The 20,000-nt window shown below is 39.2% G+C and overlaps 1 protein-coding gene across 1 annotated transcript in view; it reads right to left on the bottom strand.

Annotated features, from left to right (window-relative positions):
- Window positions 1–20,000, bottom strand: part of LOC144017102 (cell migration-inducing and hyaluronan-binding protein-like) — a 276,493-nt gene that overhangs the window by 17,791 nt on the left and 238,702 nt on the right. Inside the window, exons 12-14 of the mRNA XM_077518355.1 lie at window positions 15,581–15,702; window positions 7,861–8,008; window positions 7,059–7,250 (exon numbers count right to left, since the gene is read on the bottom strand). Of these exons, the coding sequence (XP_077374481.1) occupies window positions 7,059–7,250; window positions 7,861–8,008; window positions 15,581–15,702 (462 nt within the window). The remainder of the gene's footprint in view (window positions 1–7,058; window positions 7,251–7,860; window positions 8,009–15,580; window positions 15,703–20,000) is intronic.

Genomic DNA, 20,000 nt, shown 5'->3' with positions numbered 1-20,000 from the left:
GTTTCATGTTTGAACAGCATTAAAATAAAATATTAAGGCTTAATGTTCCGTTCATATAACATTCTTCCATGCTCAAGGTGTGAATCCTAACCCGAAGTCAGACGTTTTGTTGAATATTTTTCCATTAAAAATGGAAGTTTAAAAATCGATTCACACACACACACAAAAAAAAAGGTAATGATGATAAGACGTTGAATCGGTAAGACTACCGAATGAACAATTCTGAGCTCTTTAAAAAAAAAAAAAAAAAATCTTTTTTTTTTAATTGAATCGATTCGAGAATCGTGCGATGTAGTATCGCGATATATCGCCGAATCGATTTTTTTTAACACCCCTACCCTATACTATACTAGGACGCAGAAAATCAAGCAGTAGTAGTTAAAAATCAGCAGAGATGATAGAATCTTAAGGAGTTAGTGAGTATAGAGTGTTGTTTCGTGTGGCGTACTCGAGCTCACTGGCAGCAACTAGGTTCCCGACTATATAAAAATAAAAACAATCAGTTACAAAATCCCAAATACAGAAGCAGCAAATACAGAAGTTATAACGATGTGGTGGCTCTCGTTAACAGGCAGAATCTAGGCAGAATTAAGTTACCAAATTAATTAAGATTAAAATATTCTATGTACCTAGACCATATTTGTGTAAATCTTGAAACTTGATTTTTATTTAAAGCAGAGATTTTTTCCATTAAGATATAATTTATTAGTAGGTTTAACCAGTGGTCGATATTTAGAGATTGTTTATTTTTCCAATTGAGAAGGATTGCTTTTTTAGCAATAGTAAGGGCTTTAAGTGTAGATTGAGAATGTTTACATGGTAGATCAGTTATTGTTAAGTCACCTAGTAAACACAATCTTGGAGATAAAGGAAGCCTACAGTTTAATGTATCAGAGAGCTTTTCCAAGACTTTAGTCCAAAAATACAGCACTGGAGTACATGACCATAAAGCATGAAGATAAATATCGGCAGTGTTTTGTGAGCACTGGAGAAAAATGTTGGAGTCAGATAGTCCCATTTTTTTCATCATATATTGCGTAATATATGTTCTATGAAGTATCTTATATTGGATAAGTTGCAAATTTGTATCTTTTGTCATTTTAAATACAATTCCACAGATTTGGGTCCAAAAGTCTGGTTCCGGAACTATACACAAGTCTTTTTACCCATTTTAAAGTAGGTAAATACATTTCATCTGTGTATAAAAGTAGCTTATATATTTTTGATAGTTTTTTTGTTGTTGTTGGAGAAAGCTTTATAATATATTTAGCTAAGACAGGCAGTTGGAGCGTATCCTGAAGTGTTGGGATTTGTTTCTTAACCATATTTTTAACTTGCAGATAATGTAAGAAATTTCCGTTTTTTTATTTCATATTTTTGGAACAAGTTTATATACGATATAAACTTATTATCTGAAAAAAGATGATGAAGGTGTGTAATTCCTTTCTGCTCCCATAAACTTAAATGAAACGACTGATTATTGAGTTGAAAGTCGGGGTCATGCCAAATGGGAGAAAGCCCACAGGGCGCGAATTGGGAGTTAGTCATTTCTAATGCCTTCCACCAGGCAGTCAGGGTCATTGGGGGTATCATTGGGTTTTTAAAACAATTATGTCGTTTTATCGATTTTGTAATAAAGAGTAAATCTAAGAGTCTAAGGTTATTACAATCCTTCTGCTCCAGTTCCAACCAACAGTTAGTATCTCTGTTGGGTTGTGTCCATAGCACAAGATATTGTAGTTGATTAGCTATATAGTAGGACTTTCTCTTTCTATTCACCCTCCTCCAATGTATGGCCTGAATGCTTGCATTAATAGTTGGTTGGCTATTCAAACTCAGAATTATGCCACATACTGATTAAATGAATGTCACACAAACTTGCCACACTTTTGAAAACAGGTACTTTTTTTTTTTTTTTTTTTTTTACTCAAGACGAGTGGCAAAAGAAAATGGATTGATTAATAAATAAATAATGGACTATAGACCCTTCCAGGTGACGTCACTGCTTAGCTACCGCTGCGCCTCCCGGAAGGCAAACATCCAATAACAAATGAATGTACAGAGCTTGATTTTCGGAGAAAAAGGTGGGAAATATGTCAAGTGTAAAAAAAAAACGTCCCAAGTAGGACACTACATTACTGCTACTCATTGAAACCAGCCGTTTGGAGCTGCTAGCCACAAAAAAATTAGTTTGTTGGAAGGCGAAGTGGAAGTGGAAGCTTAAGGTGTGTCGTTTTTGCTTGAAACAGAACGTCAGTCATTACGTTCATGGTGTAAATTGTCATTCATTAAATCGTTTGTGTCCGGATATATTCGTCTTGCTGTATATCGAAGTTTTCGAGCTCTTAGCTTGCTAGCTGCTAACAAACACACCACACGCTTACAACACATTCCTCAGCAGAGCTCTAGCCCGAGTTAAAGTGTTAATTGTGATAATCGTGTTAAATCGTTAACTTTTTGTTCAAAATTACTTTAATACTTGTGCAAAAAAAGTATGAATGATTGTTTCACGAAAGATAATATGGCACATTCATCACATCTGCCTGGAATTTACAATCAGAGGTTAATGTTATAACCCACTGTATATGAAAAAGAGAAAAACTACCTGATAGAAAATGATCTGAGCATATCCTCGTACTTTTGTGGGTGCAAAGTAGTTGCGTCGTATTTTCGCGCTAGCCACCATGCTCGTATTTCACTCCTCACTGTCTTCCGCATGGTTTAGAATCGCTGCCGGCAGTCGAAAGAACGATCTCATCTCTCTTTGAGCCATTAGACCATCCGTCGGACGCGCACAAGTTCACCATAGCATTGGTCGCTGATTCATCAACTGTTTGAACTGTTTCTAGGTCACACTGATTGTTTTCTAATTCACTCGCATTGACGCCCTGCCTTCCACCGCAAGGGGTGCACTTAAACGTGACGTCACACTGGAAGGGTCTATTGGTGGTTGCACATATTCTTCCATCATTTTAATAATCCCTTTGTCCTTTAATGGAAATTAATTCATTTTCAGTCCAGAAACAGGAATTCTACAATGCCAAAGTAGTAGCAACACTACTCACTAAATCAACGTCTTGTCCTGAAAACAAGAGTGTTTTTGGGGAGAGCAAATATGCGTGTTCCGTAATGTTTGTTGACGCCATGGGGCATTAGTAAGAATGCACAGAGATGATTCAGTTTCCTTTATTAAAGTCAAAACTATGTAAGAAAGTCAACATCAGCCAGATGTCTGTTGTGTTGCAAACACACTACACACTAAACTAGGTTGCCTATGGGTGAAATATAGTTCCATCACATTATGCCTCAATTCTAACCCCGGGTTTTCACCGGTTGCGGTTGCGGTGCGGTTGCGGTGCGGTCCGGCGACGCAAGCAATTAGATTCCATTCATTCGAATGGTGCAGTTTACACCGCTTGCGGGTGCGTTGCGTGTCGACTGCGGAAGGCCTGCGGCGTGCCGCAAGCCTTCCGCAAGGATAGACCTATTTTCTATTTTTGCCGGACGCCGCAGCGGTAGGCCTCCGGCAAATGGCAAGCTAGCACAAAACACATCGAGCGGGACAGGAAGACCGAGGCAGTTTCAAAATAAATTTCCGGTTACCTTTCAGAATAAAACACTCGCCAGCTCCTATTTCGCAAGTTTTTCAGCAAAACGTGACGTGGGCGTCGCCGGGCCATGTGCTCATTCACGGTTTAGACACCAGCGAACATGGACGAGGAGAGGTTTATATTGGAGGTGGAAAACCACAAAATAATATATGACACGGCACATCCTTTTTATAAGGACTGTAATGTATTGTGAGTTTGATGTTCGCGATTGCTTGTTGTGCCCGTCTCGCTTGCCGTACTGAGCGGCAGCCGGACGGGGAAGACAGAAATAAAGAGTGGACCCGCACTGACCCGACTCTCGTTATTAATATACTTTACAAGGACAACCAAAAAAAGGATGCTGCATGGAATCTCATAGCAGAAGAAGAAGAAAAAGTTAAATCAAAAGAAGTCCACCTCTCGTTGTGAAATGCCACATGATCGCGCGCGCGCGGTCCCGCGAGACACGTTGGGAAGTGGGCGGCGACGGAGCTGCCGGACCGCAGCTGTGCGGAGCCGGTGTGGATTGACAAAAAAATTGACCCGTCCGGAGCACGCAGTCAAGACGCACCGCACCGCAACCGCACCGCAACCGCATCCAGTGAAAACCCGGGGTAATAGTTGCTTGTTCAGCAAAACTAAATACCGAATGAAATACTTTTGTGGCTTAGCAACATATTAGCAAGAGGCCAATAAATAGCTGATAGCCAACTGTCACTCTCATCATGCACTCATAGAAATCGGCCTACCTTTTACAATTATCTTCTTTTAATTGCCAACACCGTCCGTTCACCCGTCAAATCAACCGGAGTCACGTGACGTAAACAAGTTTGTTTACGTCAAAGTTTCTGAAATACTTCACACTAATCACATATTCTATTTGTGTTGGTGTCTTTTTAAAGGTTAAATATTTATATTTAAAATTAAATGATCAGCCTTTTGTTTTCCTGATCCTTACTTTAAATCGAAAAAAAACCCACAATTGTAACTGTCAATGGACTCTATGCACAAATAGCTGTGACGTGTTTCTGGGAAAATCTCTGAGTGCACCGCCCTTTCTGGTAGTGGCAATTGCCATTTTAATAATCATACTAATAATAATAATAATAATAATAATAATAATGGATTCAATTTATAGTGCACTTTACATGCACCCGCATCTCAAAGTGCTATAAGGTTAAAAAAAAAAACATAGTTTAAAAATACAAATAAAATCAGTAAAATAAGACACATAGTGTCTCATTATGTGCGTGTATGGGCTTGTGCATGTGTGCCCACATATGTTGAATACTTAATGTTTGGGAATTTATTGTGTTGTATATGTTGTATATTTTCGCTCTCTCTTATTTGCGTATATGTAATCGATAAGGACATGTGTGCCCACATATGTTGAATACTTAATGTTTGGGAATTTATTGTGTTGTATATGTTGTATATTTTCGCTCTCTCTTATTTGCGTATATGTAATCGATAAGGACTTACAACTCATGCCAATATATCTGTGCACTTAAGATAAACATGTTTTGTTTATTTTCTATTAATTTCTGTTTGTAAGAACAACTTATTAGTATATTATTACGAAGTTTTTTTACTTCTTCCTACTCCTTTTGAACATGTAAATTATGATACTATTGATGATTTTTGTTTTCTTTTTCTCCTTTTTTAACTTGTATTTTATACTTGTGATGTGTTTATGTTTATGTTCAATCAATCAATCAATCAATCAATCCAAAATGATGTCTAAATGTCTCTCAAATGTGGCAAGAGTATAATAGTCACAAATTAAAATGTTTTTTTTTTTTTTTGTTAGACTGGACTTGGGCTTTCAAGGGTCTCCCAAATGGGAGACTTTTGCTCGCCTGAACCCCTGTTTTGGAAAATTCTGTGTAAAATGCTAATTCTCTGTTGTATTATTGTCAAACTTGAAATGGAATAAGGGAAGACATCAAGCTTTGATCCTGGAGTGTTTTCAAGTCCTAATCACCATTCTACATTCATATTCAAGGCAGATTTTGTGAAAAATAATTCGACAAACATAAAATGTGTCTTTTTTTTTTTCTTTTTCTTTTTCTTTTTTTTTCTTTTTTTTTTTCAAACTTCCATTACTCATTGCTCGTAGCACTTAAACAGATTCTGACTGTTTGGGAGAAAAATTCAAAGAGTTATCTTTAAAAAAAAAAAAATAAAAAAATAAAAATAAATTGTACTGATAGTCCAAATGGTTTAAGAACAGCTTACTTTTGAGGCACCTTTTTTTTTTAGGCGTGACAAAAATGGCAGGAATGATTGAAAGGCCCCCTTATATGAAATGTTCACTTTTGGGGGGGATTTTGACATAAATATATGCCTTACCATAGCCTGACTAAGTAAGTCCCCAAAGCTGTGAGATAAACGACCCATGTTTCCCTTTCCTATGGGCGTATCACATTAGCTCAAACAGCACTCTCGAATGGGCTCTTTCAGCAGGTCGGTTTTACATGTCACTAACCCCACCTTTTTCAGTTTTATACGTCACTAGCTCAGCGCGAACTCCACCCTCACAATTTTCAACCCCTCCCCCCCGCTGGAACAAACAAACAACAGCAGCAGCAGCAGCAGCAGCAGCAAGAGGACAGCATGGCAGCAAAACAACCCCATAGGGACCGCTCTGAACCAGATTGTACAAAGGACAACAAAAACATTTTTCTTATGCCACAGAAAGGCTTGTGGTTGGCATTTATGCATTAAATATGCCCAAGCAACTCCCAAAACGTGTTAGTTAGTTCCTGCGAGTGGGGTGGCCGATTTCGCGGCCCTGTATCACCGTCCCGGAGGGTCGTGGAGGGCCGGTACTGACGCCGTTGGAAAGCCGAGGTTGAGCCGGTTCCGGGGATGTGTTCATTTTCCCCGTATGACTTATGGTTCGACCGGTACGGGGGTGTCAATCCCAGTAGCTGCACCCGGAAAATGTGCATCGTGAGGAGGGTTAGCAACCCTGACAGTTTGTGGCAAACATTTAACTGACGACTGCTTCAGGAATTTGGAACAATACAAACGTGGATTAGCAGAACATCTTTCACTTATCCCGGGATCTGTACTGACTATTGAAACTAATGAGCCAATATTACTTCAGGTACAGACGTGAAGACTGTTTGTAAACAGGAGCACAGGAAAAGATGAGACTTGGCCACGCCCAACTCATTTTGTAGTCAAAAACACACGGAAGTCTGGCCAGCCTTGGCCACGGCCACCAAAATCCGTTCGTTTGATGCTAGGCTAACCGTAGACCTTCCTAGTGGAGACTGCAACTCTACAACAAGGTACAATGAACATTTCTTTTGATACAGTATTAGGGCGTTCAGAGGATGATTGGTGTAATTGCTGCAAAGCTCATATCAGGGAGAATGTTTAATTTACTGTTTTCAGTTTGAATTTTAAGTTTCAAAATCATTTAAATTATGAGATTGTGCTGTTAGTCACATTCCTCACCTTGAACCTTGACTTGGTTAGTCGTGCAAGTAGGACAATGAATTAGGTTAAACCCTTCAGTCTGATGCATGGAGTAGTCAGTGCTGGCCACTACAACCCGGTCACCAGGTTGCCAACCCACGGGCTTGTCTGCAAGCTCCAGAATTGTGCTGTTGGACAACATGTCGATGGAAATTGAGGCCTGAGGACGGACTGCAGAATTGGAGATTAAGAGTTAGAACTACAGCAGTGGACAATGATTGATGACAGCTAAAAATGTAATATCCAAAAATGGGGCGATTCTGAGTCATCAATGTATGCCATATAATGTATTGTGATGATAGTTTTTCGTATTGTGATTGTGTTAATGTAAATGAAATTGGACACACTTTGTGACAATGCTGACGACGAACATTTTTTACTCTTAAGAAAATATTAAAATATTGTCATGCCTGTTGCTCATGCTCAAGGCAGAACAATTTCCTTTGCACCACAAAGCATCAACGTTCTGAGACTTAAGACTGATCACATTCCATACCCTAATCTGAAAAAAGAATAACACTATGACCAACTATGAACCCTATGGTAGCAGGCATGATTATTAAGTCATTAATATAAATTCTTTTATACAAACAATACACACTACAAAATATGGTTACAACTTTGCCAATGAACTAATATAAGACAGCATGGCAGCATGCATTTGAGAAATAGTAACCAATTACTGTATCGTAAAGCTGAGATGTTTGTACTTTATGCATATGCAATTGAGAAACATATTTTAAAAAAAGAGAGAGAAACATTCTGAAAATAATACAATTACCAAGTTTTCCACAGAGAAAACGAACTCTGTAGTTGTGACAGAGGCCATGGGCTTGGTCTTTATTGCGGCAGACAAAGCCATAATCTTTATTATTTTTGTGGATCACGTCCCCTGTTTGGTTAGAAGGTATGCCATCATTTGTTTCAGCCTGGAAAGAAAAACAAATAGAAAGGAGTATAATTCATACTAGTGCTGTCAGGTGATTAAAAAATAATAATTACAGGATTTTTAATTAATTAATCGAATTGATCTATATTAATCTCATATCTGGCTAAAGGTCACCAAATAAAGAATTTGGATTCTAGGACATTACAAAATATTAAGGCATAACTAATCAAGAAGATTTGAAATCCACATTTTTATTGTTGAAATGTGCTTCATAAATGAAATTCAAAAGAAAAAGTTTAAGCACATCAACAACTTTAAAAGATAATCTAAATTTCAATTTTGTTCAGATTTTTTTTCACAAAACTTAATCCAAACTTCCACAAGCTGAGGTTTGGTGTATGGATGGCATGAGATTAATTGATAATAGTTGTGGTGGTTTTTGAGCGAAACTAACAAACTGATAATCAGAAAACGTTAGAGGTTAGAAGGAGAGGTTAACAAAAATCTAAAGCTACAATATCATTAGTCAACTGGGGCTACAGTATCCACTCCCCAAATCAAAAACCCACCCCAAGCTCGGTTACAGGATTACCCGGAGAGTGAAAAGAGTCTTAAACGATAAATCAGGTTGCAGCTGCTTCCATGACACGAAAATTCTTTTTTACAAACAGTATACATCTATCCATCCATTATCTTAACTGCTTGCTCCTCACAAGGGTCGCGGGGGTGGTGAACCTATTCCAGCTGACTTCGGGCAGCAGGCGGGGTACACCCTGAACTGGTTGCCAGCCAATCGCAGGGCACACAAAGATAAACAACCATCCACACTCACAAGCACGCCTAGGGACAATTCAGAGCGCCCAATTAACCTGCCATGCATGTCTTTGGAATGTGGGAGGAGACCGGAGTATCCGGCCGAAGAAGACCCACGCGGGCATACTGTGTAGGCCCCCTCACAAGGTGGCGCAGTTGTCCTTGTGAATTTGAGCTGTCTGTGGTTTAAGAGGCCTAGCCGCCAGGCCGCGAAGCCAGCCCGCTAGCTACCTCCATTAGCGAACCTGCCTCAAGGCTAAATGCGGACGCCTCTCGTTGGCCAGGCTATCAGACGAGTGTCTTGTGGCCCCACTAGCCGCAACAGAGCCCTGCTCCACTTTATAGCTGCAGAGCTAACTGCCGCCGGCAGCGCTGGCTGCTCAACTAGCTGCCGCGAGCCGTTAGTCTGCTACACTATCCCCCGCTGGCTACCTAAGCGAGCCGTCGTAGCGAGCCATTAGCCTGCTAAACTCGGAAACCGAACCGAAACCAGAGGGGTCCCACAACACTTGAGAGTACCTGAAAGACATTGACTACTATGAGATGTTACCAACGGCAACCATGGAAGATAAGTTGTACTTGATAAAAATGACGTCCAGCCACGCAGTCAATCGACTGCTGGAACGGCAGCCTGCTGATGTGTTGTATTATATGATCCCTTGGCTCTGCACCAGGCCATGACATGCGAGTTTGATGGCTCTCCTAAGTTGACGGGCATGGAAGCCGCCATGTTCATCAAACAGGGAAAACAGGAGTCCCTTCGGATTTTCTATAGTCGTCTTCGCGATGCTTATTTTGGGACATTGTCAGGACAGGATCTGCTGTCGCGAGAGTTAAAAGTACTCATCGTGCTTATACTGTAAGATCCAAGTTGTCCAGCCTGCACATGTATCTCATTATGTCATTTTCATCAAAATGAGATATGAATTCACTTGGGCACAGTGCCGCTGCTACCCCTTTGGGTACCCTAAGCTTAAAAGTGTGATGGTGCCCCCAAATTTTATTTTATTTTTCTTCACAGCGTAGGAGGCATTTTGCAACAATAATAGTTTGCATGGCTTAAAGACCCAACCCCAACCTTTTGTTGTGCCATAGACTGGTTCAAACAAGTTTTTGCAGACCAGCAATCATTTGCAATTCACACGGGTTGGGGTGATCAAAAGATTGCTACTTTGGTATGGTGGCTCGCTGCACGGCTACTTAGTAGCGGCTAAACTGCTAATGGTACCTCGGCAGCCTGTGCATCTTTCCACATTTTGCTCCACTAGCTTGTTTCAACAGAATTGTTGTGTTAACTGTTTTTGAGTACTTACATTGCACAATCCTCTTCATTTACTTCACAAGATACCACCAGAAAAACAACGGGGGAAGATCACCATCTTGTCGAATCTGTTTCATCTTGGGAAGATGACGCCAAGGCACAGCTTGTTTAGCTGCGCGTCATTGTTTACTTCTTGTTTCTTTTACTTTCTGTTTACGTCTTCAACTTGCAAACCGCAGAAGAGAGGGGAAACCTGCTCTGATGTCACGCACATTTCTATCACGTCTGATCACTCGCCTGCTCCCAGCTCCATGTCATTATGATATCACAATTCTTTTTAATCATGTAGCCAATGGCGGAGCCAGAGGGGGGGCCGGGGTGACACGTGCCCCTGCTGAAATGTGATTGACATACTGTATCACGGCGCCGGCGCAGTGATGTCGCACGCCTGGCCGATGCAGCCTGCCAGCATTTTTTTCAGACGCCTACTAATTGTTATGCCCCTCCTGAACAGTGGCTGGCGCTACTTACGACAAAGCATTATAATCCACCTCACTAGGAGTCTGGAGAAGGAGAATCACCTGTTAAGAGGAGCAGTCTCCTGAGTACCGGCACAACAAGAATGCACGTTGGCATTTGGCTATATCATGTTGGTTTGCCTGTGAGACGTGAGTGACTATTTAAAATAACTTTTATGTTCAAATTATGGGTGGCAAAATTATCGCGTTATCTCGTTAACTTAAAATGCCTTGAACGGCACATTTATTTTTTTTTTATTTTTTTTTACCGCTCGATTAACGACCGGTCCTTATTTAGAAAGCCTCTACTCAGGGAATTCCAGTCACCACGCAGTAGAAACGTCCATGTCAAAACTACCAAATAGAAATGCACTGGAGCTAAAATACAGTGTTTAAGGGGCAGAATGTAGCATGGAGGAGCCATTTGGACTGTGTCTCACCACTACCACCCGTGCCTTGCTTTGAAAGAACGCACTCGGTTAGCCGTTAGCACCGAGCACCAAGAGGCCTCCATAGGCATTCTGAAACCCCTGTGAGAGTAAAGAGCCAAATGGACGCCGTCTTGTCAGTTGGAGTGAGCCCAAGCCTATTTATCTTTAAATATGAGGCGTATTTTATTCAGCATCTCCACAAAATATCAGCAGGGTAAAAGTGAAACTACCGATGTGTTCGCTGTAATAGTAGAGCGGCCTCAGCTGCGTCTCGCATCCGAGAACTTAACAAAATAAAAGCGTCCGACGTCATGAAAAGGAGTCACTATAACACAATTTAGCAGTAATAAATTAAATGATACTGCCTATATATGTGGGGATTGGCGTCAGGTTGTATTTTACAATTTTAAAATGTGTAAACTCGCAAGTTACTTATTGTTTTAAAAATATAGCTATTAATATGAAAAGAACACATCGGTCGTTTCTGGTTCCTATGCAGTAAATACTCGCCATTTTACAATTCACATCCTATTTAACTTAACAAAATAAAAGCTTTCAGCGAATGCATATATTTGTGGGGACTGTGTTGTATTTTACAGTTCAAATGTGCATAATTTCACAAGTTACTTCATGTTAAAAATTAGGCAGCTCCTAATATGAAAAGAAAAATGCACTGAGCTGTGACTATTGTCTTACAAATGCAATTATACCATGTTGTAGTGACAGAAAAATGACCAAAACAAATTAGTCACACTTTGTTTTGGTTTTACAGTACAGCACATATTTTATTTTTATTTTTAAACTTTTTTTATTAAATTGTTATGAAATTACTCTATCAATGACTAAAAAATAAAACCATATTTAAATTAGGGGTAAAAAATTTACATTTTATTGTAAATTTAGATATAAATTGAGATATAAAATGTGCGATTAATCATCAGTTAATTATTGAAGTAATGCGATTAATTATGATTAAAATTTTACACCTCTAGTTCAGATAGATTGTTTTGGACGGACATCAATAAGCAACATAGTTTTGCACAAGCTAAAAGTAAATGCATTGTTGTTGTTAGGCAATACAATAGCACCCTCCAATGGTTGAAAGTTCAAACAGACGCTAACTGACGTTTACATTTACAGGACTGTCTCAGAAAATTAGAATATTGTGATAAAGTCCTTTGTTTTCTGTAATGCAATTAAAAAAACAAAAATGTCATACATTCTAGATTCACTTGGAACACTTGTAGGTGTTTCGAGTTAGACGATTCAAGTGATTAGTTGAATAGCCTACTAGTATACTTTATTAGGATATTCTAAATATTTTGAGATAGGATGTTAAGTTTTGTTTAAGCTGTAAGCCATAATCAGCAATATTAAAATAAACGGCTTGCAATATTTCTGTTGATTTGTAATGAATCCAGAATGTGTGGTATTTTTGTTTATTTTATTGCATTACAGAAAATAAAGGAATTTATCACAATATTCTAATTTTCTGAGACAGTCCTGTAGAAGTGGAAGATTTACTAACATTATTATTAATTAATCACATTAATAAATTATGTGGTTGTAAATGAAGTAGTAGTTGGAGTAATAAATTTATTTTTCATAGGGTATGTGGAAAATTGAAACGACAAGGAGAGTTTGGCACTTAGACATGACCTTTAGTCATACTGTAATACAAATTTGCACAATATTCATATTATAATGTTATGTTGATAAAAGTACTGTATGCTTTTATTGAGTAATTGCATGTAGGGGTGTGACGATATCTCGCTACGGCGATACATCGCGATATTTTCTCTCACGATGGGATATCGATATGCCTATGCCAAGTATCGATACAGCCTCTGTAACGGCCCCATTGTTCCTTATTGCGAAATTACTTGGCGGGCCGCTAGAGGGAGCGCCTCATAAGAGTGGCAGGGAAATGTGCGGCAGTCTTCAGCCGAATAAGACCCAAGTAAACAAAACGCCGTCTTGCATACAAGTCAGATGTGGATATATTGATAGTGTGGAATGGATACATTTCGGATTTTATCAAATGGAATAGAGAAGAGACGGACTTGGGTGGATGCAAGGAAACATGACGAATATGACAGCCACTTGGAGCGGCATCATTCAGGACTAAACTTGCTAAAGGTAAGAGCTAATTCTCTCATTGTCTGCTAATTTAATTCTCCAAGGGAAAAGTTGATCACGCACAGCATCTCTGTGTATATTTGCAATCGATTTCCACCCTATAGCGTAGTTGTGAATGATGGTTTTCGCTATGGGATTTCATTAGGCGTCAGGGGCACGAGGTAGATGTCTTGCTCGGTGAACGGGGGCAATACGACACGAAAAACTCACAACGCTGTGATAGTTACAAAATGAAATGGAGCTCAGCTAAAGCTCCCACATGTCGGGCCACTCTCCCGAACTTCCAAACTACACTAGTGCAACAAGAAAGGAGTAATGGCAAACTAACACACGAGAGCGGAGGCTCGCTAACAAAACGAAGGGAGAAAGGAACACGTACAAATAGCCAGACCACGACTGAAGACAACCAGGTAAAATAACACTAATAAAAAGAATTCCAACTTTGTAAGAGGAGATCAGGGCTAAACTAATGCATTTGAGTCATCACAACGAGTAGGTCTTAACAGCGAGTCAACAACGGATGGACATCTATCTTTTTTTTTTTTTCTTTTTTTTTCCCCATTTCCACACATTCCATCAGTGATTGGGACCTCAAATCATACGTGCTGCTCTTTTACTTTTCTTTTTCTTTTTTTATTTTAAAGAAAAGCATGAGCTTACTTTTACTTGTGTAAGACATTTATCTGTCCAGCGAGTGACCCAGTTTTGCATAAGTTTCTATGAAAAACGTGTATTATATCGTCAATGTTAGTTTTAAAACATATCTTTCTACTTTTTGAAGCATACAATTTCTGAGCAATGTTAATATTGATTTAATATCTAAAATTTCATTTAAATTTAATTCAAAATTTATAAAATGAAACATTTGACTGTGTAACTGACTGGCATGTTGTATGACAGTAGTGTTTAAGAAAGACGCAAATTTGCTCACAGAAAGTTCTCTGTTGAGAAGACATTTGTATTTGTTTAAAAAAAACTGCACTAAATTACTCACTCTGAAGAAGACACCAGTTTTAATGGGGTTTTTTCTGTGATGGTATGAAAATAAACTATTTTGTCATTGAAAAAACATCAGTTTATGTCTTGAGTAGATTTATCGTGATTATCGTGGACTTATTTCCTGACCAATATATCGATAATCGCAGTATCGTCATATCGTGAGATAATCGTTATCGTGAGCCTCGTGTCGCGTATCGTATCGTATCGTAAGGTACCCAGAGGTTCCCACCCTTAATTGCATGAATACAATACAGTATCTGCGTGTGTGCGTGCAAGTTCGTTCAGGTTAAACAGTGCTGAATTATTTTTTGTACATTTTATACATTCTTAATCAACGGCACATTATGTGCAAAAATCTCCCTTGTGCTTAATATGTACTTAAATATATTTGAACATTTAGAGACTCCGACTGAAATTAATTTTCATGAAAACAAATTTGGCATCATCTTTAGATGAAGTATCCTTGGGCCCCCCCCCTGGCCCCGCTATTTATAAAAGTCTGGCTCCGCCACTGCATGTAGCACGGCGCCCTATTTATATTGCCCTTTGGAAGACAATCGATAGTGTGGGATATTTTAAGGCTGATGTGTATACTTCGGGGAGAAATTTTTTTTTTTAGTTTTATGAAAAATTTAGGTTGCTATATGCGGCTGTTCTGATTTTGGTGCATCTATTACAGAGATTTTTGATCTGGCAAATAAATTATAAAATTATGCCAAGTATCCTCTACAGTTGTCACGTAGCATTTATTTCTGTTTGATACATTGAATGAGTGTTTCTATGATTGCTTGAAATATCCAACTGTGTGAGTGGTCATTGAACACACCAAGAGTTTGCCGCCGAACGTGAATGACATGCTTCGTTTTCTTTTGCTTCTTTCTCTCCACGCATCTCTGGATTGTAGAATGTAAGCACTTTTTCCCCAAAAACTCTGTTTATTTAACTGACAATCACAATAAATGGGTTCTTCATGTCTTAAAATTAAAACAAACGTAGAAATGTCGCATCCAGTGCTTGCACGGGTGTTCACGGATGCAACATGTCAAGTGCATGCATGTGCCGTGCCCACAAGCAAATGAGGCCCCACACGGACGATGGTGCCCTACGCACTATGCGTACTCTGCGTATAGGGTGCGGCGCCCTGCTAGTGCAGGAATGGCTTACAATGCTCAGAGATGGGCGAACGGAGGAATCCACCACTTTGGGGGTGTTAAAAGCTAAAAGCTTTAAAAAAAAATAAAAATAAAATAAAAATAAAAAAAAGTGGAATTGATGCAAAGAACCAGAATCTGAACCAAAAGCGTCCAAATTCAGTGACTTCTACATTTCCACTAAATACTGTGTTGTGATGTTGAATATGCCCATTGGCTGTGTAAACGTTAACTTTACAGAGTTACCAGCCACATTGGCTGGTGATCAAAAAATGTAGAAACCTGTACTAAAAGATTTACCTGAATGTCCAGAGGACCGTTACACAGACGATCCGGATAGGCCTGACGCAGATCCGTCAGCTTCTCCCAGTCACCAGATCCTCTTTCATCATCCCTGTCAAACCATTCTGTCCACTCAGCCTCTGTGGGACACACATACAAAAACATTTCATTTATGTCTATGCCATCTTAAATACTGTCTTGTTGGAAGATTTCTGCACCAGAATTAAAGCGCAGCTGAGATGTATTTGCCTGTCCCTTTCATCTGGAATGCACAGAAGCAGAGCGATATGTATATATATATATATATATATATATATATATATATATATATATATATATATATATATATATATATATATATATATATATATACACACACATATATATATTTATATATATATACACACACATATATATATATATATATATATATATATATATATATATATATATATATATATATATATATATATATATATATATATATATACACACACATATATATATATATATACACACATATATATACACACATATATATATATATATGTAACAACTATGGCCGATGGCCCAATCCACCCTCTAATTTTTTTTAAAAGTTTGCTTCTCCTAAAGCAAATTCTCTGCAGTCGTATAAATATTCCACTGCCCAGACAGGATCCAGGCTTCGTTAGCTCTGCAGGTGGTCATCCAACCACCAACAAGGCTCTTTTGAAGCCGCTGACCAGGTGACAAAGGAATTTATGCGTCTGCCGAAGGAGTGTATTCAAGCCCGTCTTCTCGGAGCCCGAACAAATGGCTCCAATGATTTGGAATACACAAATGACCAATCAAAGGAATGTTCATGACTTCTTATCAATCACAAAGGGTATTCTGGCGCCTCGCCCTTCCTGGAACGTCTAGATGGAGCAACAGCACCGCCAAGTGGTGAAACTTGGAACTATCCTTAGTGACAATTCACATAAGTAACCGCATTTTACACATTTATACCATGATAATTCTTGACAGATAACTGAACTACGAATGATTCATGTTATATCTTTGTGTGTATGAACATCCTATTTCATTTGTACTCCATAAAGAATGAAAGCTAATCAATGTCTCTCAGTTCAGTCAGATTAGACAAGTAGAAGTTACCTCACAAGTTAGTTTATGATCCATTAATTACGATGTGTGTTAAACGGGTTGTGTGGAAAAACTGATTTGCCAGACTGACCAAATTTAATGCCAAATTATTAATCTCTTTAATAATTTTTTTCTTAAAGTCTGCCCGAGCGAGCAGAAGGGTGTGCCACCACCAGTGTTGCCGGTAACGCGTTACTTAGTAACGCGTTACTCAAAAAAGTTGCTTTCTAAAGTAACTAATAGTCTAACGCGTTACTTTATTCTACAAAGTAGTCTGATTAAAGTTACTGTCCAGAGAATCAATGCGTTACTCCACATTTTCATGAAGAAGGCAAACTATCTCAATGTTGTAACAGTCACAAACAACTACTGCTATCTACGAAGATGGGGCAGAAGTCATTGATCACCACACTGAATTCAGCCATGGTCTGGTCATGAATGGTTTGCACATTCAAAACAAAAGTGATGATACTTTTACTACTAGTTTTATTAACCAACAGGCACACAACACAACAAAAAAAGTGTGCATTATGGACCATAAAAGTGGTAAAAAAAATAATTTATTTCCATCCTCAACTGGTCCGTGAAGCATTATGGGATGAGGTCGTCTCCGCCCTCTCGCCAGGGGGAGTGACGTCAGACAAGTTACGTTTTCAGTAGGGGTGGAACAAAAAAACGATTCGACCGAACCATCGTTCGTCAAGGGGAGCTAAACGACCGTATCGGTTGCGAGTGAGGCTTTATGGTTTTCATAACAATAGCAAGAGTTCTGCGCCGTGCTCTACTTGTTTTGTTTACATTTCAGTAGCATCACCATTCAAGCTACTTCCGTGTTTCCGTGTTCGCGACACGGCGCGCGCGCGCGCAGCGAGTGACAACATACAAATGGAGACAGTTAGCAGAAGCCGGTGCCGTACATCTCGGTATTTCCCATGGCTATCGAGTCCTCTCGGTGCACTTGTATGTCTCGGGCCCGCGTTGGTACTGCGCGCGAGCCAAAAAGAATAACTCCCGTGACGATCCAATGCATGGATTCAAACGACACAGGTATGTCCCACAGCCAACACACCAGCTAAGCTAAAAGCACACTGCAAGTATCTCATTTCTCAGTTTGTGGCTCCCTGTCAATGTCTACAACTAGCATGAGCAGCAGATAGGAGAACTGAGACGTGCCCGCGATTACGACAGCCCAAAAAACAAAATATAAACAGTAGTGATTCTGTGGTCATCATCGTGTCTCAGATTAAAAAAACAAAAAAAGATGTCATACATTAACCAAAAATGAAAGTGATGACAAAAGAAAAAACAATTGTTAAATACAAAAATTGTTGATTAAAAAGGGAAATGAACTTTTGGAAATATTTTTGCATATATTAAGTGGTTAAAATGTGTTTGATAGATTTATTGTTCCATAAGGTGGCTTCATATTTCTTTTGGCTGGACGGTAGGTTTATTTCATGTCTTAAATTTATGTTTCTGAAATACTTCACAATGTGCAAATATTCTGTTTAATTGTGTTGGTGTCTGTCTAAAGGTTAAATATTTATATTTAACATTAAATTATCAACCTTTTGTTTTCCTGATCCTTATTTTGAAGAGAAAAAACAAACAAACCAAAAAACAATTATAACTGTCAATAACTACTAATAAATATTTAAACTGATACATGTGTACACACTGGAATAGCGAAACAAACAAACAATAGAGGAATTTAGGGGATTTTCATTTTCAACCTGGATAGATTTTTATTTTTTGTTTTATAAAAAGTATTTACGTTACAAGAAGTCAAGAGAGACTGCCTATTTTGTTTTTCATAAAAAAAACCTTTATTTTCATGTTAAAAATGCACTTTCAATAAAGTATTTGGAACTCCGTTTCTACTGCATTATTTTTATGTTGAGATGGTGTTATCGGCAGCTGCTGAAAGTAACTAAAAAAGTAACTTTTAATCTAACTTAGTTACTTTTAAAATCAAGTAATCAGTAACGCAATTTAGTTACTTTTAAAACCAAGTAATCAGTAAAGTAACTAAGTTACTTTTTCAAGGTAACTGTGGCAACACTGGCCACCACCCACTGAAGCCCCGCCCAAAGACTTTAAAAGGGCGAGGAGACCCTCGCTCATACTCTTCCCTCTTCCTGCTCTTCCGCCTCTCGCCTCTGGCTTCCAAGCCTCTTCCAAAACTCTCGTGCACGACCTGCAAGTGCCCCAGCCTGCTCGAACTCTTTGTTCCAAGAAACTTGCCAACCACGTGGCCCTTTTCTTTTCTGGCAGCAACCGTTGCCGAGAGCGGACCCTCGCTCCACGCCACGCCAAAGCAGGTGCAAACTGCAACGCTGACTAAAGACTCTTGCTTTTTTTTTTTTTTTTTTTGTTCCACCATCGGTGCTTGCCCGCCCGGACTCCGCGGCCCCGGCGTACACCTGCAACGTATCGCCGGGCTCAAGGTTGTGCACCTAAGCCACGCACCTCACCTGCTATTCGGTGGCGCTCCGCCGCAGTGCCAACGCACCTCCAACGGCTGGCCTTCCCCGTACGCAGGCGCGTACTGACCGAGCTGCAACACCTGAACTCGGACAGCTGCCCAGCAGAACCAACCTTGGCGAGAATCAACCTCGCCGGATCGCCGACCAATCAAGGGACGAGCCGCGCAACTACGCCAGGCCCCTGAGCGGCTTCCCCGTGCTCACCTGTGGAATAAACCTTTTTTTTTATTTTCTTGCCTTTTTGGAACGAACATTGACTATTTTTCCCCCTTTTGTTCAAGACCTTTCTGCTCATTCGACGCAAACGATGCTCGTAAGTCTGCATTTGATTCCCAAATTGGTACCATTGCGTGCAACTTACGTTTGAAACATATCACAGATCTGGCAGGTCAAATTTCTCTTTTCCTTGTTTCCTCATTCATTCGCATTCCTTCCTTATTTTCATTCACTTTATTTTGTTTCTTTTCTTCTGACGGTAGAATAGTTAGATAGGCAGTGTTTTGATTCTGTAGTGTAGCAATCGTGAATAAATGCATGTTTTATGAACTCTATTCCGCCTAAGTCATCTGTGTTTCCTAGTGGATTATTATTCTTTTGTTAGTACAACGAACCACTGAATATCGAGTGTGGCGACTTTAGATTATAAATGACTGATGAAAGAAGGATTTTGGTCGTTGTTTGCTCCTGTTAACCCAAAGCAAAACCAACGTGGTGCCTCAGAGGTTATCGAGGTAAATATAATTTACCTCTGTAACGTCCAGATTATTAATTCGTCCAAAAGACGACCCAATTATCGCTACATATATATATATATATATATATATATA

This window comes from Festucalex cinctus, chromosome 4 (assembly GCF_051991245.1).
Source record: "Festucalex cinctus isolate MCC-2025b chromosome 4, RoL_Fcin_1.0, whole genome shotgun sequence".
NCBI lineage: Eukaryota > Metazoa > Chordata > Actinopteri > Syngnathiformes > Syngnathidae > Festucalex > Festucalex cinctus.
The sequence above is the reverse complement of the archived record's forward strand: the minus strand, read 5'-3'. Positions and strand labels throughout refer to the sequence as shown.